General features: G+C 39.1%; 2 protein-coding genes across 2 annotated transcripts in view; one reads left to right on the top strand and one right to left on the bottom strand.

The window, feature by feature from the left end:
* The first annotated feature begins 1,079 nt into the window (after window positions 1-1,079).
* The window catches only part of LOC149250534 (uncharacterized), a 70,612-nt gene continuing 44,929 nt past the window's right edge, over window positions 1,080-26,762 (top strand). The window contains exons 1-2 of the mRNA XM_089459121.1: window positions 1,080-1,513; window positions 1,609-1,665. Coding sequence (XP_089315247.1) covers window positions 1,172-1,513; window positions 1,609-1,665 — 399 coding nt within the window. The 5' untranslated portion in view covers window positions 1,080-1,171. The remainder of the gene's footprint in view (window positions 1,514-1,608; window positions 1,666-26,762) is intronic.
* Window positions 19,007-19,773, bottom strand: LOC149250535 (uncharacterized). The gene is made up of 2 exons (XM_089456449.1): window positions 19,687-19,773; window positions 19,007-19,562 (listed from the first exon to the last, which is right to left on the bottom strand). The coding sequence occupies exons 1-2, from the start codon at window positions 19,770-19,772 to the stop codon at window positions 19,082-19,084; spliced, it is 567 nt and encodes a 188-aa protein (XP_089312575.1). The 5' UTR covers window position 19,773; the 3' UTR covers window positions 19,007-19,081.

Here is a 26,762-nt window from a genome sequence, read left to right as displayed (position 1 = left end):
CCAATGGCGGAATACAAATATTTTTGCTCCAAAAACAATATTATATACTTCGGTTGTAGCTCTATACTCGCTATATAAACTAGAGTCCAAATAGAACCTACAATTCAAATTAACAAAATGTGCCCATATATATACAAAGTACAATATACTTGAAGCTAAAAGATAGCAACTTAGTGTGAACTAGAGAGTAATGAGTAAGGGAAACCTGAAAACATGAGGCTGCCTTCCTTGTTGACCAGGTCCTCACGCAAAACACCAGAGCCCAATTCCTCCACTTCCACAATAGTTTGTATCTTGTTGTTACCCTGTGTGAGCCGAACCACGAGCATTGGGTGAGAGCATAAGCATGAGGCCAAGGCCTTGCTGAAATCTGAAGTGTTCAAAGTACCAACAGTTTCGGCACTCCCTCCTCCTTGGATAGGAAAAAACCAATAGAAGTAGAAGGCCGCTCAATATCACTAAAACAATTGCTAAAATACACAAGAGGCTGACCATCTTGAATAGAGAGATCACCTAATTAAAAGCCATACAATAGTGTTTGGTGAATTGCTCGTGTGAGCGCATGGCCATTAAAATCGATTGTGCATTAACAAACTTGGAGTCTCCACCTCCCTCCGTAATGTCATTGATTGATCGCGAAGTGCCCTACCATTTGCGATCAATACCCTTGATACGTTTAACTTAGATATCACTACAATCCAGAGTAATTTAATATAATATTAATTTTTATGACTTCTCTTTATCTACATTTAATTTTATGTTAATTTATTCGTTCCCACACCACAACTACTATATTTGAGTATAAAACCCCTGACCATGATCCAAATATTACACATAAATTAATATTAAAATATAAATAAATTATCAATTTCTTTGTTTCTTTCTTTTTTTTTTCATTTTTTTTTTTATTTTTAATTTTTTTTCACATTGACGTAGGTGTAAATATGAGCTAATACGTTGACTTTGTCTCAATTGATATGGGCTTTAGTAACACATTGACACGGGGACTAATAACATGACGCATAGATTAGCTTTACAGTTTGCCGGGTGGGAACATGAACTTGAAACCTAGATTCCGAATTTTGTCTTTACATTCTTCTCCTGCCTCCTCTAAGTCATAATAAGAAAAAGCGTGTATCTGGGTTGGATTAGGGGAGAGTAGCCAAACACGATGGAGGCATGGATGGTGAGCAATGCAGGAAGAGGAGGAGCATTCGCAACTGCTGCTGCTCCAGCCGGAGGGATTTCCTGGCTTCGCAAACATCCTCAGAATAATAATGATAATCACAACTCCACTGTCAAGGGATCGCTGTCTTGTGAAAGCTATCACCCATGGGCACAAAGGTCAATGCCAATTAGGTCCGTTGGAATTGGAAGCAGAAGCACTGCCCACATTGGTTCATTTCAGCCATCTCAGTTAAGGCTTGTGCTGCATGGTGGATTGAAGGCCAACGCAAGTAACACAAACCCAAAAAACTCCTATCTCTTCCTCACACATCTCAAAGCGTCCATGGTGAGTAATCACCCATATGTGCGTGTTTTGTAATTGGCACTATTTCCTTCGTTTTTCCCCGTAATGGCAACTCATCATGTTTGTTTGCATTGCAGGAAGATGTTCAAGAGACATATATAATGATCAAACCTGATGGAGTTCAGCGAGGACTGGTAAGCTGTCGTTGCTCCATGTATTGAATCTCATCTTACTGAAGCACCAGTAGCTACTGATAGCAATAGTGCAGAGCGTCTAGGAAAAATATGCGTTTTCTGAAATTTGAAATGTTATTGCTCTTTTTCATAAATGGAACTTCATTCTGTTATAGAAACAGGGTTTGTCTATCAATTCTGTGAAATGCCAAAGTTCTTATAAATTCTGTGAAATGCCAAAGTTCTTATTTTGATGCAGAAGCACGTTTTTACACGAAGAATTTTCAAAAATAGATGTGTTTTTCCAAGCGGAGCTGCTTTTGACTAGGGGATTTATAGGAAAAAATCTAATGGAAATACCCTATTTAAAGTGCTGAAATGTCTTCTATTGCGAAATGGAATGGATTTGGGGATGCATCGCCTGAAGTTGGCATGCGCATAAGAGTGCTGTTTAATTTTTCTGAACTGTACGCGCCCTCAAGAATCTGATAATGGGTTCTTGTTTAAATTATTTGATTTATAGCGATTTTGGGTTATTTAAATTTCATTTGCTGTTTTTCTGTGTTATCATTGGTTTAAATAGTATAAGAGCAGGTTCCGATTTCAGCGTGTAGAGAGGGGCCAATAAATTTAAGTTTTGTAAAGACTATTTTATGAAAAAATCCAGATGCGGCGAAAGAAAATGGAAGGTTCAACTCAAGAGTTCAGTGCTTAGAAGAATAGGGCTGATTCCGTGTAACAAACATTTGATAATTTGCAAAATATGTTTTCCAAGGTAGTTCGAGCCCATTGATAGCTAGAGAAGGTGCTTCAATTAGAAAGTAGGTATGTTATCAGCGCCATTCTCATCAACGAGTGGCTTCAGAGAACTATCAAAACTGGTATAAGAGGTACGTAAAAGGTGATACATATTAACATTAAACTGTACATGGCCGGAGAACTACCAAAATTGGTATAAGAGGTACGTAAAAGGTGATGGCATATTAACATTAAACTGTACATCACCGGATTTTAGTCGTAGAAATGTTCTTAAATACCTTTAAGTTCACGAATCCACAAAAAGTGCAATTTGCTATTTGGGAGCATGACCAGAAAGCAAATGTATGCTGGAAAAGTTATAGCTCTAGACTAATAAAACAAAGAGTCAAACATCCTAGAGCTTTGGAAGATTTTGTTAAGGTGTAAGGAAAATTAATGACAACGAGATTCTCAGCAAGTTTTTTCAAGGGATTTTAATGTTCTAAACAAATGCTAGTTGATATGGCTGTAGAATATTCGGTGAGATGTATCTGTCTTGAGTACTAGAATGAATTTGTCAAAGGGATGTAAAAGAATGGTGATTATATTCATAAATGGGTTGAGATTTCCCATCCAAAATGAAATGAGGTTAATCAACCCAGTAAATTTGGAGGAGGAAGCATTTTGGATGGCATTGAATGTAGAAGCAAAACTATAGATTGACAAATCAAGAAAGGACGAGCAGAGCAAATCGAGAGGTCCATTTATGTACACCTCCACCTGCCAAAGTGCTAGACATGGAGGTCAACAAGGTCATATGAGCAATTTAGAGAGAGGAGATAATTCTCAGAAACAAAATTGTGGATGTGGTTGGAGGTACACAAATGGCTAGGAATGTAGAGGAAGGAGATGGATAATTTGTCGCTGATGATGGTCACAAGTCATGGTGTTAAATTATGGTATGTTCTATGCTTAAGAGCAATTTAGAGAGAGGAGATAATTCTCAGAAACAAAATTGTGGATGTGGTTGGAGGTACACAAATGGCTAGGAATGTAGAGGAAGGAGATGGATAATTTGTCGCTGATGATGGTCACAAGTCATGGTGTTAAATTATGGTATGTTCTATGCTTAAGAGCAATTTACTTCAAATCTTCTTATTAGCCCAATATCAATTTCCAGTATTGCAATCACATCAACATGATAGTAAAACGCAGACAGAACATAAATGTAAACAAGAGAAGACAAGCCAAGACAAGAGACACTAGATGTGGCACCAGCCAGAGACAAACCCCAATGCGGGGAAACCCTTTGATCAATTCTTAAATATTCTTCAATAATTCAGCAGAGAGAGAGATAATACAATTTCACAAATCTGTGATTTTACAACAGCGGCAATAAAACCCTAACCAGCAAAGTCAAAGCTGGTCAAACAGCTCCCAAATGACCTCAAGTCAACTTTGGTCAACTCGGCCTTCAACAACAAGTATAGGCAGCCCAAAACAGACCAAGAAAGATGTCAAACAGCAGTCAACGCATCTGCAACTCTGCGGTCAGCCCTAACCAGTCAACGCTGGTCAAATCCATGGTCAAACAGGTCAACGCTTGGCTTGCCCAGCAATGCGGCTAGCCTAGGAGAGGCTGCCCAACCCAAAACCGCAGTCAAACTACCCTTGCTGCTCCTTGGTCAACTTAAGTCAACGATGCTGCAACTTTCCTGCGTCCTCCTTCTTCCCACATGAGAGAGAGCTGCTCCTCCTACGCATACCCAAACAAGCTAGGAGAGAGAAGAGATGTGAAGATGAGATGAGTGTCATAATGCCTCAACGTCTCCTCCTTTTATATGCCACGTTGAGGATGAGCTGGGGGTGAAAAAGAATGTTTTGCTTGTTGGCTGACCTTGACAAATTGTCAAGAAATACAAATAAATTCATATCTCCACGAATACATGTCGGAATCGGATGATCGTTAGATCAATCCTACACCTCTCGATGAGAGGAATCTAAGAAAAATATCAGCTGCCATAAATAAGGTGACCCACATGGAGTTTGGCCCTAGTTGCCAATTTTAACACTCCCTTTCAACTAGGGAGAACTCCATCTGCTAATCCATATGTCTGTCGGTACTATCTTTGCCATCAAATGCACTGCCCTGCACTGCTCTGTTCTGCTGAACTATGAAGAATAAGAAATGATCGAGAATGTATCATACCATCCTCTACTGACCTGAAGTCAGTCCCAGATAAAAGAGAGTGTCTAATAGCACTCTTATTGACCCGAAGTTAGTCCCAATGAAGAGAGGTTGTCATATCACTCTTACTGACCCGAAGTCAGTTCCAAAAGGGAGTGAGTTATATCACTCTTACTGACCCAAAGTCAGTTCCAAATGATCCCAGATCAATTTCATCCTAGCATAGGGAGTACGGTAGATACATGATGCGTTCATCGGTACTACTATGGTCCCTATCCTCATTTCCCTACTCATTGGCCAGACGAGAGGTACTTCCCATGAGTCCCAGACTGCATGGGTAGGATGTCTCAGCAGGAGAAGGATGAACCACTCATCGTACCTACATGTTGCCACGGGGTATCACAGGGGAAGGCTGAATCATTCACCCTGTACATAGCGCACCACTAGGGAAGGGTGAGTCACCCTATGGTCGCTCGTTGCTCCAAGATGTACCGCAAGCCCCCCGGAGCTCCCAGAGCTCAATGTATGCATCATACAGGACCCTCATAAGAGGGTCTCTCCACAACTCCTAGTCGTTCTTGGAAAGTCAAGAATTTGACCTTTCCCAGGGGCTTCGTCAGAATGTCGACGACCTTCTCATCAGTCCCAATATGATGGAGCCTTATTGCTCCTCGTTGTACCATATCCCGGATAAAGTGGTACCTGATATCGATGTGCTTGGAGCGATCATGAAATACGAGATTCTCAGATAAACGAATCCCACTCTAGTTGTCGCAGAGGATCACTGTAGTATCCAGCGTATGACCAAACAACTCACTAAAGATTTTCCGCAACCAGACAACTTGACAGGAGGTCATACTCAAAGCAATGTACTCGGCCTCAATGGTGCTCAAAGCCACCGACTTCTGCTTCCTGCTCATCTAGGAAATCGAAGCAGAACCCAAAGAGAAACAACACCCGGAAGTGCTCTTTCGGTCCACCACACTGCCTGCCCAATCAACATCGGAATAACCATGCAGCCTCACATCTCCGGCAGTGTATCTCAGTCCATGAGTGATTGTGCCCCGAAGATATCTCAGTAGATTCTTGGCACCAATCCAATGTGAGTGATGAGGCTCAACCATATATTGGCTCAACGTGTTGACTGCAAAACATATATCCGGACGGGAGTTCACCAAGAACATCAATGCTCCTATGAGTTGACGATACTCAGAAGCATTTCCCAAAACAGGTCCGGCAGCACTACCGCATAACTTCTTGAAGTTAAGCTCTATTGGGGTAGTCACAGGCTTGTAGTCTACCATACCAAATCTCTCCAATATCTTCACCACGTATTTTCCTTGAGATAGGAAAATTTCTCCTGGCTTTTGCCAGACCTCCAGCCCTAGAAAATACTGCGTCAGTCCTATGTCCTTCATCTCAAATTTGGAAGCCAACTCCCTCTTACATTTGTGAATGAGACGGTCTGCACCTGTCAGAAAGAGGTCGTCAATATACAACACCAGTATGAGAGGCTTATCATCTTCAACCTTAAAGTAAAGGTTCGGATCGGTTTCACTCTTAGTGAATCCCAGCTTCATCAAATAGCTATTGATCCTCTCATACTAAGCTCGTGGTACTTGCTTCAGCCCATAGAGAGCTTTCTTTAGCCTGCATACGTGAGATTCCTGATTATGAATCTCAAACCCCTCGGGTTGTTCCACATAGACTTCCTCTTTAATCGAACCATGCAAGAACGCGGTCTTGACATCCATCTGATGTAGGTTCCATCCTTGCGAAGCAACAAGGGCTATGATTGAGCGAATGGTGGTGTATTGGGCAACAGGTGCAAATATCTCATCATAATCTACACCTTCCTTTTGAGAGAAGCCTCGAGCAACAAAGCAAGCCTTATACTTTTCAAAACTCCCATCAGCTCCATGCTTGATTTTGTAAAGCCACTTCAAGGTGACAACTGTTTTGTCTTGAGGTCTAGGTACCACATCCCAGACATCATTCTTCATGATGGACTCGTATTCTTCATTCATAGCATCCTTCCATACTTGATGCTTCACGGCTTCTTTGAACGATGAAGGCTCATTTTGAATAATGGTGCTCATAATGGTCAAGTATCCCTGATACCTGGTTGGCTTCTTACTTTCACGGAAAGTCCCTCTGGGTGCAATATGTCTCTTGGCATCTTCAAGAGTCCCCCTAAGCCATGAGGGCCTCTTCCTAGAAGAGGAAGGCTCTTGCGGAGGGGGATCAATAGGATCCATAGGTTCTTCCACATTGGGCATCGTCTCATCTTCCTTCTCATCCGGCTTCCTAGTGTCAGCTTCTTTATCTTTCCTAAGAATAGGAAGATTGTCAACCTTGCTAAGAGCCATATCTTCGTCAAAGGTGACATCATGACTTATTTCGACTTCCCTTTGACCAACCACATAGATTCTATAGCCCTTAGAAGTTTCGATATAGCCCACAAAGATTCCCTTCTTACCAGATGCACCCAATGGCTTCTTTTCTCTTTGGCAACATGAAAATATACAGGACTTCCAAAAATTCTAAAATGAGAGACATCAAGTTTCTTACCAGTGAACATTTCTTTGGGAGTCTTGGAATCCAATGCTTGATGAGGGTATCGGTTTTGAACATATACGACGGTATTCGTAGCTTTGGCCCATAGAAACTTTGGAAGCCTTCGATCATGGAGCATGGAACAAACAACTTCCAAAATCGTATGATTCTTCCTTTCAGACACACCATTCTGCTCATGAGTGTATGGTGTTGTGGTCTCCCTCTTAATGCCAGCGTCTTTGCAAAAGTCATGGAACTCATTGGATTCATACTTGGTCCCTTTATCAGTCCTTAAAATCTTGATTCTCTTCTTGGTTTGATTCTCGATCAAGGCTTTGAAGTAAGGGAACCAGGAGAACACTTCATTCTTCTTTTTCAAGAAGTATATCCAAGTCTTACGAGAATAATCATTTGTAAAAGTGAGATAATATAAATATACTGCCAAAGAGTTCATGGGCATGATACCAGATATGTCAGAGTGAACGAACTGCAAAATGTTGGAGGTCTTGCTATGGCTTGAGGGGAATGGTCCTCTTTTGAGCTTTCCTTCGGCACATCCTGGACATACATCTTCATGCTCTACTTTGAACTTAGGCATCATTGTCACCATCTGTTTCACATCGGGTAGAGCCTTATAATGAAAGTGGGCAAACCTCTGGTGCCATAGTTCAGATTGTAGATATGTGTTGCAAGACATGACTTCTAACGGACTTCCTCCAACTTGATATAAAGAGTCAACTCGGAACCCAAGAGTGAAAGCATCTTTAATTTTTTTTTTCCACACACGTACCTTGCCATCGATGAAGGCCACCTTGTAGCCTTTGTCTTCCGTTGCCGAAATGGACACTAGGTTCTTCTTGAGATTAGGTACATATAGGACTTCTTGCAAATGAATTGTGTTACCCTCATTTAATTGAAGAGTAACATTCCTTACACCTTTTACAGGATAGGTGGAATTGTCTCCAAGAATAATCTCCAAGTTTGTCTCCTTCTCTATCAGATTAGAGAGGGCTTCCTTGTAGCTAGTGAAGTGCCTTGAGGCACCACTATCAATAAGCCAATTGCCCAACGAGTCCAGAGGAGAGGTAGTGGAGAGGGCCAATATCAGATAATACTCATCTTGCTTATTGTTAACAACACCTTGATTCATACCTGGAGTTCCTTGCTTTCTTGGAGGGTTGACCACTTCCTTGATTTCTCGCATTCCTCTTTCCTTTGCCATTCCTTTGATTGTGGTTGGAGTTGCCCATGGAGTGATTTTGATCATCATCATGTGATGTGTCTTTTCTATTTGGATACTCCCTCACATAGTGGACAAATTTATTGCAAACGAAGCATCTTCCCTTCCTTTCACCCTTCGATTCGGTCTTTCTTTTGAAGTGACCTTTAGACCCAGAATTATTTCTCCTTTTGGCATGAGAGGAGAAAGCAGTTGGGTTGTCTTTGCTTGAAGGCATTTCTTGCTCCACCATCCTTGTTTCTTCTTGAATGCATCTCGACATCAATTCTTCAAATCCCGGAATTTGATCATTGTTGAGAAGAGTGGTTCTAAATATATACCATTCGGATGGGAGCCCTCCAAGGGTAGTGATAGTTAGTTCCCTGTCAGGAATGACTTCTCCAATTGATAGGAGATCATTCTTGAATCTCAGTGATCCTTAAGAAGTAGGATTGAATATCCTTGTCTTTGCCCTTCTTAATATCCTTTAGCTTATTTTTGAGGAATAAAACTTGATTTACATCACTAACTTTAAACAAGCTTACCAGTCTGTCGTAGATCTCCTTGGAGGTGTGCAACTTGGAAATGTAGGCCACCAGACACTTGTTAATTAAGTCTCAGATGATCTTCTTCGCTTTGACTTCACTCTTAGTGTACTTGTTCTTTGTAGCAGTCGGTGCATTTGATGGAGGATCCATAATTCTGCCCCTCACATAGTCCAATACTTCTTGCTCTTCCAATGTCAGATCAAGGGACATCTTCCATCCGTGATAGTCAGACTTCTCACGGAGCTTGTCTTTGACCGAGAAGTGTGATGAGGAACCCATGAAGCCTTTTTGACCTTTCCAACTGCCTTTAGTGATTGCTCTTGCTCTTGTTTGGGCTTTGTCTTCACCTCACCTCTGATACCATGTTAAATTATGGTATGTTCTATGCTTAAGAGCAATTTACTTCAAATCTTCTTATTAGCCCAATATCAATTCTAGTATTGCAATCACATCAACATGGTAGTAAAATGCAGATAGAACATAAATGTAAACAATAGAAGACAAGCCAAGACAAGAGACACAAGGCGTGGCACCAGCCAGGGACAAACGCCAATGCGGGGAAACCCTTTGATCAATTCTTCTATATTCTTCAATAATTCAGCAGAGAGAGAGATAGTACAATTTCACAAATCTGTGATTTTACAACAGCAACAATAAAACCCTAACCAACAAAGTCAAAGTTGGTCAAACAGCTCCCAAATGACCTCAAGTCAACTTTGGTCAACTCAGCCTTCAACAACAAGTATAGGCAGCCCAAAACAGACCAAGAAAGATGGTCAAACAACAGTCAACGCATCTGCAACTCTGTGGTCAGCGTTAAACAGTCAACGCTGGTAAAATCTGTGGTCAAACAGGTCAATGCTTGGCTGCCCAGCAATGCGGCCAGCCTAGGAGAGGCTGCCCAACCTAAAACCGCAACCAAATCTCCTCTACGTTGGTCAACGCAGTCAAACTACCCTTGCTGCTCCTTGGTCAACCTAAGTCAACGCTGCTGCAACTTTCCTGCGTCCTCCTTCTTCCCACGTGAGAGAGAGCTGCTCCTACACATACCCAAACAAGCTAGGAGAGAGAAGAGATGTGAGGATGAGATGAGTGTCATAATGCCTCAAGGTCTCCTCCTTTTATATGCCATGTTGAGGATGAGCTGGGGGTGAAAAACAATGTTGTGCTTGTTGGCTGACCTTGACAAAATGTCAAGAAATACAAATAAATTCATATCTCCATGAATACATGTTGGAATCGGATGATCGTTAGATCAATCCTACACCTCTCGATGAGAGGAATCCAAGAAAAATATCAACTGCCATAAATAAGGTGACCCACATGGTGTTTGGCCCTAGTTTCCAATTTTAACAGAACTATCCAATAAATTTAAGAAACAACAAGAGACGAGGATCATGAAATGACACTTTACATGTTGAATGTTAGGAACTTAAACAAGAAGAGGAGGTCGATGTGCTTGAAGATGGAAAAAAATCTTATGCTTATGAGAACATGTTGCACATGGGAAATAGAGGGAGAACCATTGCTATGAAAGAGCACATTTTGGATAAAATGCAAAGAAAATGGTAATTATGTACTTTGTTGATTGATTTAGGTAGCAATGTAAACTTCAGATGTTCTTATATAGTTTTTTGTTTGTTTGTTTGTTAGTTTGTTAGGTAATGTGAATTCTGAGATGATTGGCATACCTAACTTGTGGCTTGAGTAGCCACGTGTTGGAAAATGTAACTGGATTCGGTCTTCATAATGACTTTTGTAATCATGACATTGTATATTTTATATAAAAAGAGAAAAATAATTTCTATTTATTCAAGCATGGATTTCATGCTCAGAGTTTAGGTCAAAGCATGTTCTTCATGCTTCTAGGGTTTGTCGAGTCGAAGAAGATTTTTTTGTCATGTATTGTAGTCCTATTTGGACTTGTAACAAAAGAAAATCATTATTTTTGAATCTATAAAGTCATTTTGTCCTCCAATACCAAGTCAGCCCTGCTAAGGAAAAGTCGGCCTAGAAGAGGCCTATTCGACCTCTTGAGAAGTGTATATATAGCATGAGATTTCGACTCATTTGGAGACACTTCACAACTTCAATCCGTAACAAGATAAGAAGGTAATCTAGAGCGAAAATTCAAGAAGAAAAGGAGAAATAAAAGCGAAGGAAGAAGACTTAAAATTCTGATCTTTTCTGCCCACACATGTGAGAAAATTAGGGTTTCGGTGCGAGTTGCAGGTCCAAATTACAGATCTGAAGTTGAAGGGCCGAAGTTTTGACAAGAGTAGATCTTGAAGAGTTTGACCTTCGTTGACTTTGGTATACTTTGACTTGCTTGGAAGAGATCCTATTGGAGGGCTAACTTGGTGCTTGAAAGGAAACTTGACTTTGGTCTTTGGGTCTTGGAGGTCTCACTTTGATTTGATTCTATAAGAAGAGAAGTATTCCTTTTGGGTTTTCCCCTTGGAGGGGTTTTGCCTTGGCTTGGAGCCTATATCTTGTGTCTTTGTGATCTTCATGTTTTGGTAATTGCTTGATGAAGAAGAAATAAATGTAATAAAAAGCCAACTAATATCACAAGTAGGTAGCAAGTAAGGAAAGTCAACTATAATCTACAAATACTTTGATTTTGCAACCTGGTTTCAGAGCTAAGGTGAAGCAAGGAAGTTGGAAGATCACATCTTTGTTGGCTTCTTTGTTGAAAAGTAATCTAGAAGCAGTCATCTACTCTTTCTTCTCAATGGCAAACTTTATAAAGAAAGACCTCAAGACTCTTTGGGGTCTCCTTGTAACTATCAAAGGATACATCTTGAAGTACATCTCTAAGCTATCAAAAGAAGTGATGGATGGAAATTTCTTCTCCGCTCTCACAAGTACTTTTAAGGATGATAATGTATGGGTTATTGATAATGGAGCTTCTAGACATATGATAGGCGAATGCAATCAACTCCAGACTTTATCAAAAGGGACCTCTTCTCATTCAGTCGAACTTGGAGACAAGAAGAGCTACCCTGTGAAAGGGATTGGATCTACTTTGTTGGAGCTAGAGACCGGTGGAAGTATTCATCTCAATAATATACTCTATGTTCCAGGTTTGAAGAAAAAATTGCTTTCTATTTCTTGCCTAGAAGATAAAGGTGATAGGATTGCTTTTTTTGATGGCAAAGTTTTGGTTTGGGGAAAGGGATCTAGTATTGAACATGTTAAGATAATTGGGATTCGTGAGGGGATGTTGTATAGACTTCTTACACCTCTTTCTCAAGCTTTAGTGCACTTAGATGTTAGCCCTTTTAAATTGTGGCATAGAAGGTATGGACATGTTCACTATAAGATATTGCCATCTTTGAATCAAATGGTCACTGACATCCCTGATTTGAAAGAAGTGCATGAAGGAATCTGTAAGGGATGTGCTCTAGGCAAGAATGTGAAGAAACCTTTTGCAAGCAATGATACAAGATCCAAGGAGATCCTAGATCTTATCCACTCTGATGTATGTGGACCTATGTCAGTAAAGTCTCTTGGAGGTCACCTATACTATGTAACATTCGTTGATGATTACTCTAAAAAAACATGGATATACATCCTCAATACTAAAAATGAGGTATTGGAAAAATTTCAAGAATTCAAGAATGAAGTGGAAAACCTTACAGAAAGGAAGATAAAGATCCTATGGTCTGATAACGATGGAGAATATACCTCCTAAGAAATTGTAACATTTTACAAGGAAGCGAGAATAAAAGGGGAGCTAATTGTTCCTTATAACCCTTAACAAAATGGTGTGGCTGAAAGGAAGAACAGTTCAATTGAAGTATGTGTTAGAGCCATGCTTCATGACCAAGATCTCCCTAAATTCTATGGGGAGAAGCATATGTAACAACAATCCACTTGCAAAATCGAAGTCCTCATAAAATTCTCAATAATAGGACTCTAAAAGAAGCTTTTATAGGAAAGGAGCTGAGTGTGGATCATCTCCGAATATTTGGATGTCCAATTTACATTCACATTCCAAAAGACAAGAGGAAAAAATTGGATCCTACAAGTACAAAAGGCATATTTGTTGGTTATAGTGCTTCATCAAAAGCATACATAATCTACATTAAAGAGGATCTTCGTATTAAAGTAAGCAGAGATGTCATCTTTGATGAAAATGTAGCTTACAAGATATCCAAAGATATCTCGGTTGATTCTGATGAAGAAGTACCCATTTTTGAGGAAATCACACGGGATAAAAATATTCAAGATCCTACATCTAATAATGAAGATGTTGAAGGACTTAGTGAACCTGTGCAACATGTCATCATTCTAGAAACTCGTAAGAGACCTGCTTGGTTGAGGACAACTCTACAAGAGGTCGAGGGACATGCAACAACTAAGGGAACTTTCAGAGAAAGTAAGAGACCTAAAAGGTATTCTGGTTATGCAACTTATATGACTAAGCTCATTGAAGTTGAACCCTCCTATAAGAAAGCAACTGAACATCAAGAATGGAGGAACGCAGTGCAAAAAGAATACTATTCTATTATGATGAATCATGTTTGGGAAATTGTTCCTACACCTAGTGACAAATCTGTTGTCACTTCCAAAAGGGTATATACCAGCTTCGATCCATCTTAAATTCGGATCTACCAAGTGTCGAGAGGGGTCAAATCTCTTCAGATGTAAACCTCTTAGAGAGAAAGGAGATTTGATCCCCCTTGGCACTTGGTAGATCCAGAGTTAAGATGGATTTAATTTTGTATTTTAAATTTATTTTATGTTTATGTTGAGTGTTATGTAATTTGATCAAGTCAAAATGTTTACATGACATTACATCTCTACATACTGGGCTGGAGAGTGCCTCTCTAGGCAATTACTTTTAGCCTTTTATTATTTTTTGACCAAGCCCACATGTAAATGTTTACAAACATTTATACCCCTACAACATCTCCCCCATAGCTTTTTTATTTTATATTTAACTTAAAAAATATTATAAAATGAAATAAAAATAAAATACTTATAAAATATATTGATTTTGAAATGAGTTATGGCTTTTGGGCAAGTGGTAGTGATAAGCCATGGTATTGTAACAAAACCTATTTACAAGATAATAATATCCATGTTAAAATGAGGGTGAATATCCATGGTTAAAAATCTTGTTATATATTATGTTCATTGTAAGTATTAAGTTTTAAATTTTAATATGTTATAAAATTAAATTATAATAAAATATTTATATTTTTTTTTGATTTTGAAATGGGTCATGGTTTTTGGGTATGTGTTATTGATAAGCCATGGCATTGTAAGAGAGCCTATTTAGAAGTTAATAATATCCATGGTAAAATGGGGTGAATATTCATGGTTGATAAGCTTTGTTATATTTTAAATATTAAATTTTTATGTGCTTATTAATTAAATTTAAATAGGATTATGGGATCATTATTTTAATTTCTATGGTAAAATGAATGTTAATTTATAACTACTATTTATATGTTATATATACTAATGTGATATGTATATTATTATTTTCTTTTATCTAAAAAATTGTTTGTAATTTTATTAATAAAAACAAAAGTTTAATATAAAAAATGAATTTAAAAAATTTTTACATCTAATGTCTAACATTTAACATCTAACATCTAACGTCTACACATCTACCTATACTGAGCTGTAGAGCGCCTCTCAACGCAAAGATCAAACATGTAGTTGATGAGAGCATTGATAAGTATAAAGTTGGGTTTGTGGCCTTTTCACAAAAGGAAGGAATCGATTATGAAGAAACCTTTGCTCCTACAACAAGATATACAACTATTAGATTGCTTGTTGCTTTAGTTGCCACTATGGGATGGAACATTTGTCAGATGGATGTTAAAACAACTTTTCTGAATGGAACCATTGATATGGAGGTTTATATTTATTGAAGAATGTAACTAGTGTCGGTCTTCATAATTGTATTGGTCAAAAGAAAGAAAAAGAATTTTTTATTATTAACAGAAATTGACTTATTAAAGCATGGATTTCATGCTTGGGTCAATAGTCAATAGGTCAAGCCTCCATTGTAGGCTTCTAGGATTATGTCTTGAGTCGTTGTCATCATTTTGTTCTAGACCCTTCTTGGGTTTTGTAAAATCAAGAAAGAAATTTTATAAAGGTCAAAAGTGTCATGTATACTTCATTCTCCAAGTCGGCCTCAAGAAGACATCAAGTCAACGTCATGAAGGGACTCGACCATCCAATAGAAGCCTATATTATGCCATGTATTCAAGGCATTGCAAGATGATCATCATCGATAATATATCTCTGCAATTTAAAGGGTGCATAAAGGAAGTCTAAAGAAAGGATTGAAGGTATAGAAAAGAAGGTCAAGATCAGCTGAAAATTTGTTATTACTCTACCACATATGTGAAGATGTCTATGGTAGATTGCAGGACCGAAAAATATAAAGTTGCAGTAAAAAAAGGTTCAAGATCAAGATTTATTGTTATGCGAAGTTATGCTCCTACGAAGTACAAATGTCCTTATACAAAGTTCTCTTGAAGTATGCGAAGTTTTGTTGACTACTCGAAGTTCTGTTGACTACTGAAGTATGCGAAGTCAAACTCTTGAATCTTGGGTTGACTTGGAGGATTGAAGGAGGTCATTCTCTTAGTCAAAAGGCCAAAATTGTCTCATCTTGATTTAAATCTACTACTAGAAGAGTTTGACTGGGTTTTCCCCTTCATAGGGGTTTTACCCTGACTAAGTGCCTACATCATGTGTTATCTTGTTGCCTTTGAAGTTTTGGCAATTGTCTTGATGATAAACATGTAATAACAAAAAGAAAAATTAAGAACTAATCACAAGAAATTGTCAAGTAAAAGAGAAATCAATTAAATAAGAAGCCCTAACTATGCTGCCCTAGATTTCTCAACATGGTATTAAAGCTAAGGACAATAGTATGATGGCAGCTTGAAGATCATAATTATGTGAAGAGATAAGGATCATTTGCATTAGTTCCTAAGGTCGAACTAACTGGAAAAATTGTCAAGCTTGAAAACAAAAATTCTGGGCAACTCTGTAAAATCATCTCTATAATATGGCCATAGGACTAGGCGTATAGACCAAAGTTCTCAAGAGGAGCTGAATAACACATTTGTGAGCTTAGTAAAGGCCGAGCTCCTTATAAAATAAAGCGAAATTCTGAGTATTATTTAAAGGTCCTGAAATCATTATTTTTTCAAGTTCCTGTACATTTGTAGCTACCACAAGTTCTATCAACATGTCACAAAGTTTGAAGGTAGTCCTTGAAATCTACAAAGAACAAGGGCCAAATTGTTTAGCAAAAAAGACCTACTTGAGAAGACATTTACAAAGCTACAATCACCCTAAAGTTAAAGGCGTTGAGACCACTGTAGAAAAAGGGACGAGAATCTGTGATTGTATATATACCAAATCCGAACTTCAAATTGTGACATAAAAGGTCGATGTGGAGGATCTTAGTGAACTTTAGTAAAACCTAATTTATCAACTATACACAGTCACTTCGCAGTCCTATACATTGGCAGAAAAGCCGAGACATCTGAGGCAAATATTGGCAGTCTTATATATATATATATCCTGCAAGCAATTTCGTTTAGTTAGGACAGTGGAATCCAATTTTGAAGCCTCCTCAATGTTTGACAATCTCCTCACCTACAAAATTGAAGCCAAAGGCATCCAACATTTGAGGGACCAACACGAAGAAATCAAGTAAATATTATATTGTATTTAATTCATCTAACACTATGACTACAGTTTGCAAGAAGAGTAATAAACTTAATGGAGCATCAAATCTTCAAGCATAGAAGGATGACATTGAGGTATCATTTGTTAAAAGGTTTAGTATGAAATGCTTTAGGGTTTGGTTACTCTTATCATTTTAGGATTGACTTGAAGATTGTTAATATTTAGGATTATAAACCCTAGATAGAACATATGAAAAACTCTAACCCTAATACTCTTGTTTCTAACTCATGATATCTAGGGCTTGTAAGTAGAACAATGTCCCTAGAGCTAGTTAAAGTTTGTACTCAAAATCCCTTGAAATCCATTCAAGGTAATGGAAACCCTAGTCAGACATTATGCTATTGTACTTGTATTTTTTGGTTGTGCTTGTCAATAAATAATGCAGGGATATATTGAAGAAAGCAAAGTTGGATCCTTGAACATGAACAATGAAGATGATAAGAGGGAGCCTTTCGACAAGGAAGCCCTTCAAGGTTTGTAAAAATTGCAACTCCAGGTATGCTTAAGACCATAAGATTTGGCAGCTAATCCTTTTCATTTAAAGATTACGATCATTTTAAAATTTGCTTCATATTACTAACTCTCTTATGTGATCTGATAATCACCCTATGAGTGACATCGGTTAAAGATTTATTGAACAAAGGTATTACAGACTCATGTGCTGGTGCGTGTTCTGTGTTATTTAAGCAACGGATCGATCAGATTGCAAATACACAGACACTTGAAATGGAAAGACAGCAGAGAAATACAGTAAGCAAATACAAAGACACAAGAAATTAATAAGGAGTTCACCCTATTCTCCAGGGCTATATCTCCGGTTCAGCTCTCAGTGGTGGCCTTGTTTCATTGTGTTTTAAGCAAAAAATTACAATGCAAGAGCTCAATATGAGTCACTTGAAGAAGATTTGCTCAGCAGGGTGGTTCTTGGATTTCCCAAGCCACCGGAGTGCACAGACTCTGTTGCCTACCAGCTCTTTTGACCTCTGTGGTCTGACAGATCCTCTCGGGGATGGCTTGAATCTCTCAAGCTCTCTGGTGCTCGACGCTGCCTTAGGTCAGCTCGGCCCTCTGTCTTCTTCTGCTTTTGCTTCACTGTCTTCTTTTTTCTGTGTTCCGTCCTCCTCTCGAGGTTCTGGTCTCTTTGTCTCTTTCTCCCTTTGTCTGTCTTCTGTCTTCTGTTCATGGCTTTAAAGCCATTCGAGCTCATGTCTGTTCAATTCCTCTTCCGCCTCTGTCGAATCGCCTTCTGCAGTTGCGCTTGGAGTTCCCTGTTCAGTGTCATCATTGGCTCATAGGGAGTGGCCACATGTCCTCCTGTAATGCGCCAGCCTGCTTTGTCGGTTCAATTCTTCAGTTACGTCGTGGAATGAGTCTTCCTCCACCGTGGCGGTCAAAACGGACCTCAAATCCTTCTAAATCGCGACTTAATCCCTCGTCGATTCCGCTTCCCCATCGGGCGCAATCTCAGTCGTCCGATCTGGGTCCCTCAGATCCAACGCCATTTGCTCATTTGACGCGATTGACTTGCTTGACCGTTAGCGCGCGATGAGCGGCGGTTTTCTCTCTCCTCCACTCGCCACGTGTCGATCACTGAGTGGGATCGCTCCGCGTCCATCCAAAATCGCTTACCGTTCAAGGAGCCCCCGATCAATACCACCGGTTTCGGAGTGGGTCTCACCTTTAGCTTTTAGCCCTTCTGCCTTTTGCCCTACGGTTCTCCGGCTCCCCACGCGACCGAGTGCTTGGGGCTTCCCCATTTCGAGCCTTTTCCCCCAGCGATGCGTGCATCAAAATCCACCTCCATTTCCCGATCCGGGCCTCCCAGGGGCTAATTCGGCTTCCTGTGCAGTCTCCATGGGCCTCTGTCAACGCGCTTTGACTGAGGTACTTGTCGTTCCACGCTGGCTGCCACCTAAGTGACCAGGTTCGAGTTCGAGTTCGAGTTCGAGGACCTTGAAATTCGAATAAAGTTCGGCAACTCAAATTTTGTCGATAAAATTCGACATAAAATTCGACATATAGAAATTCGAAAAAAAAAATGTATATTAAAGATAGAGGGCAGATTTATACACTTATAAAGACTATCTTATTGTTAGAAATTATATTAATAATGGAGTCAAAGCATAATTCGATGAAAAGCTTGAAATGTATAGGAAAAATCAGCAAGTTATGTAGCACATGAAAATTGCTAATGAGTCAACCATATTGACAAAGAAATAATGAAAATTTCTAAAAGATACCATTTGATCACCAACCAAAATATGATGTACCATGTAACCATCAAAGCGAATAGAACAGTAAACAGTCATCAAATAAGAGTGAACAACTTCCACATTAGATAAAAAGAGAGTTTAAACTTTAAACTTTAAAGTAGCAGCTAGCTTGGCAGTTTTAGGCTCTAGCAAATTGTTCATGCAAAAACTAAACTAGAACTCTAAAACAGGAACACAAGTTTTATTCTTGACGTTCTTGTTGCCCACTTGTTATATCAAAAAGTTCTATGTCATCAAGAGCAGTATGAGATATGGATCCGCTAGATGCTTCAGCACCAGATTCATCAGCGAATTCCCTGTCACTATCAATGTACAAATTAGCATCATCCATTGTTGCATTTGGAACAGGATCGATCCACGGAGTAGAAGAATTGGATGACTCTTTAGCCACATTCTTCAATGCCAACTGCAAATTACTACGAACATAAACAAGATCTTCTAATTTTTGAGATGACAGTCTATTTCTTTTTTTGGAATGAATGTGGTCAAAGGAACTCCAATTCCTTTCACATGCTGATGCACTTGCTCCTTGGCTTAAGATACGCATTGCAAAATTTTGCAATTCTGGTGCCCCTGAACCATACCATTCCCACCATAGTGTTGGATCACTTTTGCTCCTATCATACTTTGCTGATACTGTTCCAAATAATCCTTCTTCTAACCTGTATGCATTCAAGTTGAGAGTCTCAATCAGTTCATATACAACAAGATTCATATAATTGCAAGACATTAACAACAAGATTCATATAATTGCATGCAAAGGAATATAATTCAATAGACATTTACCTGTATGCTCTCAACTGACTTCTGATCAAACCTGCAATCTCTGGATCTGGATTTAGCTTCTCAATAGATTGGATAAGTCCATTCATGATTTCTTAGTCCCTATGTCTTGGCAACCCAAACAATCTAGGGTCCAAATAGCATGCTGCTGCGTGTAATGGACTATGCATCATCTTCCATCTATGATCAATTAAATCCCATATCTCCTTGTAATCAGCGTCCACATTATCAAAAGCAGTTGCAATGGCCTCTTTGCAACGATCAAGGCTTTCATAAACAAAACCCATACAAGGTTTATCACCATCAACCATGCGGAGCACATTAACAATTGGGCCACAAATTTTTAAAACCTTGTTTGCATTTTCCCAAAAGCCATTATTGAGCACTATTTGTTCAACATTTTTCCCCTTAGTTTCTTTTGAGAGAGTAGATCTCTCCCACTCAGTGCTGCAAAAAACAGCTCTTAGGCTCGCTTTTTCCTCAACAACTCTTTTCAGAGTAATATAAAAAGTGGCAAACCTTGTATCACAAGGCCTCAACAACTCTTTTGATGCATTCTTCCTGTATATGCTCAAAGTGAGACGATGGTTGATGATGAAGTTTGAAATTGATTTGGCTCTTCGGATTGTTTCATTGACCCAAGGAAATTTGGCTAAGTCATGCAACATTAAATCCAAGCAATGAGCTGCACAAGGGGTCCAATAAATCTGCCCATATTTTTCCATAATCAGCTTCCCTGCACCAACACAATTTGATGCATTATCTGTAACAACATGGACAACATTTTCCACCCCAACTTCTTGAATCGCTTCATCCAAAATTCCAAAAATGAATTCTGATGTCTTCACTTGATCCATTGCATTCACTGCCTTCAAGAAAACTACCCCTTGAGGACAATAAACAAGCACATTGATCAATGGGCGATGACACAAATCTGACCAACCATCACTCAAAATTGTGCATCCTGTAAGCTTCCAGGACTCTTTAATATCAGCCAACTTTTCTGTCACTCTGTCTTTCGCTCTGTTTAGCAAAGTTGTCCTTAAAGCTTCAGATCCAGGAGGAACATAGCCCTTCCCAAAATCAATGGCCTTTTTAATTACATTTTTAAAATATGGACTCCTCGCCACATTAAAGGGAATTGCACATGCATAAAAATACTCAGCAACAGCGTCATCAACTTCCTGTTTCTCAACAGGTTTCCAGAATTGATTTAATGTTTTCGGCCCACTTGTTTTTGCTTGAGGAGCTGTAGAACTAGATCCACCAATGTTTGAAACTGAATTAATGGTGGAGGAAGACATGGCAATCTCCCTCTCAATTCGCTGCCTCTTATTCACCTTTTTCTGCCTTTGCATCTGTGAACTGGAATGGTCTTTATCCACTTTGGCTTTTTGTTCATCAGTGATCTTAGTGCAGGCTTCAACACCACCTCCACTTCCATTGGTAATACCGAGAAGGTGATCCACTGCTCTAGTCAAAGTGCCCTTGAAATTATGTCCACACAGCTGACATGAAAGATTAGAACCATCTTTTTGGATAAAATTCCAAGCTACAGCAGTTGACTTTGGGGGTGCCATTGGAATTTAGAAGTCTGAAATGTCTGACACTTCAATGTCTGAAATGCCTGCAATTTTTTTTGAAATTACATTTTCGTTAGTCATCTTCAACACAGTCAAATCAGGCTTCAGCCTTCAACACAGTGAGAACATAATTAGAGCCTAGAGCCTAGAAAAAGTGGAGCATATGATCCAAAAGAAATTGTCCTTTGGGTACTCTCAGGCTTCAGCCCACTAAAACATTTTGTTAACTGCAGACTCAAGTTTCAACTGGGCTGATATCATTATAATTTATTACAGTGGCTTGACATAAAATTACAGAGGTTTGATCTTGTTATGACTGTTGAAATAACAATGAAAGACACTACCTTTCTGTTCAGCTTGTTTCTGGCTTACCTTTCTGTATAGAATACATTGCAATTCCATTATGATTGGTCTAATACCAACGAAAGAGACTATCTTTCTGTTCAACTTGTTTCAAATGGTTTTACATGGTATATTATCTTTCAATGTTTGATCAAACAAAGAATCATGGTATGTGAAAATTTCGAGTTTAGTATCTTTTACATGGTATTCTAGACCAGAATATTTTTCTGTTGAAGTTTTGGTGGAGAGATCTACCAGTTTCTTAACATCTGTGGTATTAAAATCAATATAATTCACATAGAATTTTACACTTGTGTTTATCTATGTTCAATTTACAGAAGCTATTTCCCTTTCTGGGGGTTAATATTGATTTGTTTGCCTGCAGCTTTCATCACGAAATTCATGAGCATATATAAGAAATTTTTAATTGCAACCTTTGGCTGAGAACATAGCATGAACATAGCATGATATAGTCTCGGCATTCTTGTGAAGAGGAGGATCTTAAAGTGTCACTCTCTGTCTCAGCATACATTTAAGATGCAGCTATAATTTGAGCATAGAACTTAGAAGTAACATAAAGACACAGTCATAAGTTTTAGTTACAAGCCTACAACCATATGATATATTGTAAAGTTTTGTAGATGTTCTATGCTAAGAGCAATTTCACTTTTCTCACAGCAATCATACAAGTAGATAAGCAAAATGCAGATAGAACATATAAGCAGATCTTACAGAAGACAAATCAGAAACAAGAAAAATGTATGTGTTTGTTTCGGCGGTCAACAGGATGCTTCAACCAGCAAAGTCTCCTTGGTCAGCCAGCCCAGCATGTGTCACAACAACCCTCCAACCAGTAGATGAGTCAACCCAAGTCAGTTCTACAAAAGTCAACACTGTCTTGAAAAGTCAACGCAGGGGCAGCAAGCTAAAAGTCAACGCAGTAGCAAAACGGTCAACCCTTTGACCTCGATTTTTGTGCCAGGTAGTATGGCCTTTAAAAATCGAACCTCCCACAAGTTTTCAGCTTGTTTGGACCAAGCGTTGACCAAAGTCAACGCTGGTCAAACTTCTGCGAAACCCTAGCAGCAGAAACCCTAGCAGCAGAAAAATCTTCTTCGTCCTTCCCACGTGTGGCTGAAATTCGTCCTCCAGGTAGCTCGTACTTTTTAGGATGAGAGAGGAAGATGTGAGTTGTTTTTTGTGATCAAATTCTCTCCAACTTTTCCTGTATATATATATCCATCAATGAGGGTGTGTGACACATCTGTTGGGCATGTGAGCCTACATTACAAAACTGGCTGACCTTTGCACATATAATTTATTAAGAATAATAAATTCAAAATATAAGTTCTGCTCATCGGATTAAGACTATTTTTATATGGATTTTACACCTCTCAGAAAGAGGAATCCAACAAAAATATTAGCCTCTTAATCTGAGCATCAGAACATGGAGTTTGGACCTAGTTGTCCAAATTTAACATATATCTACTGGACGGTGGACCATGGTTCGTAACTTCGTTGATGTTCCATTACTAATAACTAATAAGTAATAACTATGACGGAATTTGGAAACCGAAAAACTTACAAGTTACAGCCTACAGCCTACAGGCACAGCTGAAGCCTGACAGCACGCGGCAGGAAAAACCCGAGCCCGTCAAGCGTTCAAGGTGTAGAGTTAGACTGTAGTGACTAGTCTATGGCGTCTGCGGGCCTGCGGCGGCAATGAAACCCTAGCCCGAGCCCGTCAAGGTGTCGTGTAGTCTCTGTCTCTGTCGTGCGTCTGCGGCGGCAATGAAAACAACAATGAAACCTAAGCTAAAGCCTAAAACAGCAACACGCATACCCGAAAAAAACGAATTTGAACGCATATAAACGAATTTAATCGATTTTAATGTCGAATTTATTCGACAAAAATTCGAATACGCCATTAAATTCGAATACGCCATTAAATACGGCGAACTGAAACGAACAAATTCGAATGACCATTAAATACGCCGAATTTCGAATTTTTTGGATTAAATACGGCGAATCCGGTGACTTAGGCTGCCACTGCCACTGGTTCAGGGTGTTTTTGATCGCTGTTTTGAATTCTTTGATGTTCGTCCCGACCTGATACAGTGATGGTTCCTTTGACAGTTCTTTATGGATCCAATTCAGATCACGACCTTCCCACTGAAAAAGATTCTGGACCACCAAAAGTTGGTTTTCAAGCATCGACTAAGTGAGGGTATTGTTTTCTCACTTGTCCAATGTCAATCCACTTTGCACTGCTCTGCTTTGAACCTTTGAGCCCAATCCTGAGGTACTCCACATCTCCCCTACGCGTTGTCCTCACCTTCCTATCCAGCACTGTGTCTTCCTGCAATTCATTAAGATATTCAGGTAGCATGTCATCAATAGAAGGCAATTGACTCTGCTCTTTAGGGTCCTCAATCATTGAAGGTTCAAACAATCTCAAGCAATCTGCATTTACGACTGAGTATATGTGCATGTAAGTTGGTAGATCAAGGCGAAAAGCATTTTCACCAATCTTCTCAAGTATTCTAAAGGGTCCATACCTGATAGGCTTTAGCTTTTTACCTTGACCTTGCATTCGGTCCTTGCTGATATACAGCCAGACTTGGTCACCAACTTGAAAACTATGCTCCATCCGATGCTTATCATGCCTAGCCTTGTATTTGGCTTGGCTCTTTTCCAGCTGTTCCTGTACTGCCTGGTGGATCTCCTGGTTCTATTCAATGAACCTAGTTGCCTTGTTTACATCACTGTGTCCATCAACCATGGTATCTTTACCAAAGAGCAAAATCCAAAGGAGACCTTGGTGTGAAACCAAAACAGGTCTCAAAAGGAGATCTCTGTGTAGAAGAATGCTTTGCTCTGTTGTAAGCATGATGCACATAACACAAGTGTTCATCTCAAAGCTTAGGATGTTTGCTGCAATATCCTCTCAATAACTGGATCACTGTCCTGTTAACTACTTTTGTCTGGCCATCTGTTTGTGGATGAAAAGCTGTGCTTTTCTTCAGTTTGGTGTCCATCAGTTCCGACAGACTCGACCAAAGCTTCCCCACAAATCGGGTGTCTCGATTAGATATAATGGAAGTGGGTAATCCAAAATGAACCTATACATGTTCAAAGAATAATTTTGCAGTCTGTTCCGCTGTAATCTGTTTATTACAAGGTATCAAAATACACATTTCGCTGAACCTATCCACAACAACATATAAATAATCATGACCTTTCCTAGATTTAGGCAGTCCTCCAACAAAATCCATGGAAACACTTTCCCAAGGGTGAGAAGGAACTGGCAATGGAGTGTACAAGCCTAGTTTTCTATTGTTGGGCTTGCTTTTAGCACACATAGCACACCCTCTTACATATCTAGAAACTATCTCATTCATTTTCGGCCAATAGCAGAACCTTTGCAGCTGTGCAACTGTTTTACTTACCCCAAAGTGACTTGATATTAGAGAAGTGTGTGCTTCCCTAATTATCTTTACTCTCTCAGTTTGTGGAATGCAGAGTTTCCCACAATGGTATAAGAGTCGGTCCTTCATATGATAGTCCAATTCTTCTACTCTTTTGCCTTGACTCAAAGTTGCATATACATCTTTAAAGTCCATATCCTAAGCATATTGTTCAATGTAGCTTTCATGTAATACAGAATTATGCTTAAGTATGGTAGATGCATTTATAATGGGTCTAGATAACATGTCTGCAACTTTGTTATGTATGCCCTTTTTATATTTGATGACTAAATGAAACTGTTGTAGAAAACCCATCTATCTGTAATGTTTTGATTGCTGCAACTTAGTTTGGGAGTGTAGATATTGAAGTGGTTGATGATCAGTATGTATTACTGTCTCTTTGCCCATTAAGTAATGTTTCCGCTTTTTCACACTCTGAACTAATGCGTACAATTCTTTATCATATGTAGGATAGTTAACTACTGCAGGATTAAAAGTCTCAGAATGATAACATATGGGTTTACCGTGCTGTGTCAACACTGCTCCCATGGCATAATCACTGGCATCAGTTTGGATCTCAAACGGTCTTTGCAGATCTGGCAGTGCTAGTACAAGTGCTGTCATGATCTTTTCTTTCAAGGTGTCGAAGGCTTTCTGATGTTTGCCTTCCCACTGAAACACCTTATTCAATCTTGTTAAAGCATGTAAGGGAGTTGCAATTGAGGAAAAGTTAGAAATGAACTTCCTCCAATATAGTGCTGCTCCTAAGAAGCTTCTCACTTTTGTAGCACACTTGGGTTTAGGCTAGTTAACAATGACTGCCACTTTAGAGGGATCTATTTTTAATTCATCTCCCCCTACTATATGACCCAAGTAGTTTAAAGATGTTTTGTCAATTCACATTTTGAGAGTTTAACATAAAGTTTTTCTCTTTTCAAAACATCTAATGTCTGCTTAACATGCTTTAAATGTTCTTCCCATGTTTTACTAAAAATCAGAATGTCATCCAGCTACACAATAACAAAATCATCAAGAAAAGGTCTGAGTACATCATTCATTAATCTCATGAAAGTAGCAGGAGCATTAGTTAAGCCAAAAGGCATAATCAGCCATTCATACAATCCCTGCTTTGTTTTGAAAGCAGTCTTCCATGCATCTTGCTCTGTAAACCTGACCTGATGGTATCCACTGTGCAAATCCAGCTTGGTGAAATAAACAACTTCCTTCAATTGATTTAAAAGATCATCTATGCGAGGAAGGGGATAACGATTTTGGATTGTTATCTTAGTTAGTGCTCGGTAGTCAATGTACATTCTCCAATAGCCATCTTTCTTTCTCACCAAAACGATTGGTGACCCACATGGTGATGTGCTAGGCCTGATGAATCCCTTCTCGAGCAACTCCTGCACCTGCTTCTTGATTTCAGCATTCTCTAAAGCAGACAACCTGTACATTCCAATGTTAGGCAATGGAACATCTTGCTACAAAATAATATCATGTACTATTCCCCTTTTGGGTGGTAGACCTTTAGGTTCTTGAAATAAAACATCATACTTTGAAACAACCTTTTCTATGTCAGCTTGCTATTCAGCATTACAGCCCTCAAATACATTGGTTTTATCAGGTTTCTTTTCCTTCACAACCATCAGTAAGAATTGTTTGCATGAATTTATCATTCATTTCATCT

This window comes from Pinus tabuliformis, chromosome 7 (genome assembly GCF_031772625.1).
Source record: "Pinus tabuliformis cultivar Carrire ecotype Pingquan chromosome 7, CPIR1, whole genome shotgun sequence".
Taxonomy (NCBI): Eukaryota; Viridiplantae; Streptophyta; class Pinopsida; order Pinales; family Pinaceae; genus Pinus; species Pinus tabuliformis.
This window is presented reverse-complemented; position numbering and strand designations above follow the sequence as displayed.

Coding starts and splice junctions, on each gene's coding strand:
- LOC149250535 (XM_089456449.1), bottom strand. CDS start 19,772: ATGAATGGACTTATCCAATCTATTGAGAAGCTAAATCCAGATCCAGAG. Junction 19,563..19,686: donor AGTCAGTTGAGAGCATACAG/GTAAATGTCTAT, acceptor GAATGCATACAG/GTTAGAAGAAGGATTATTTG.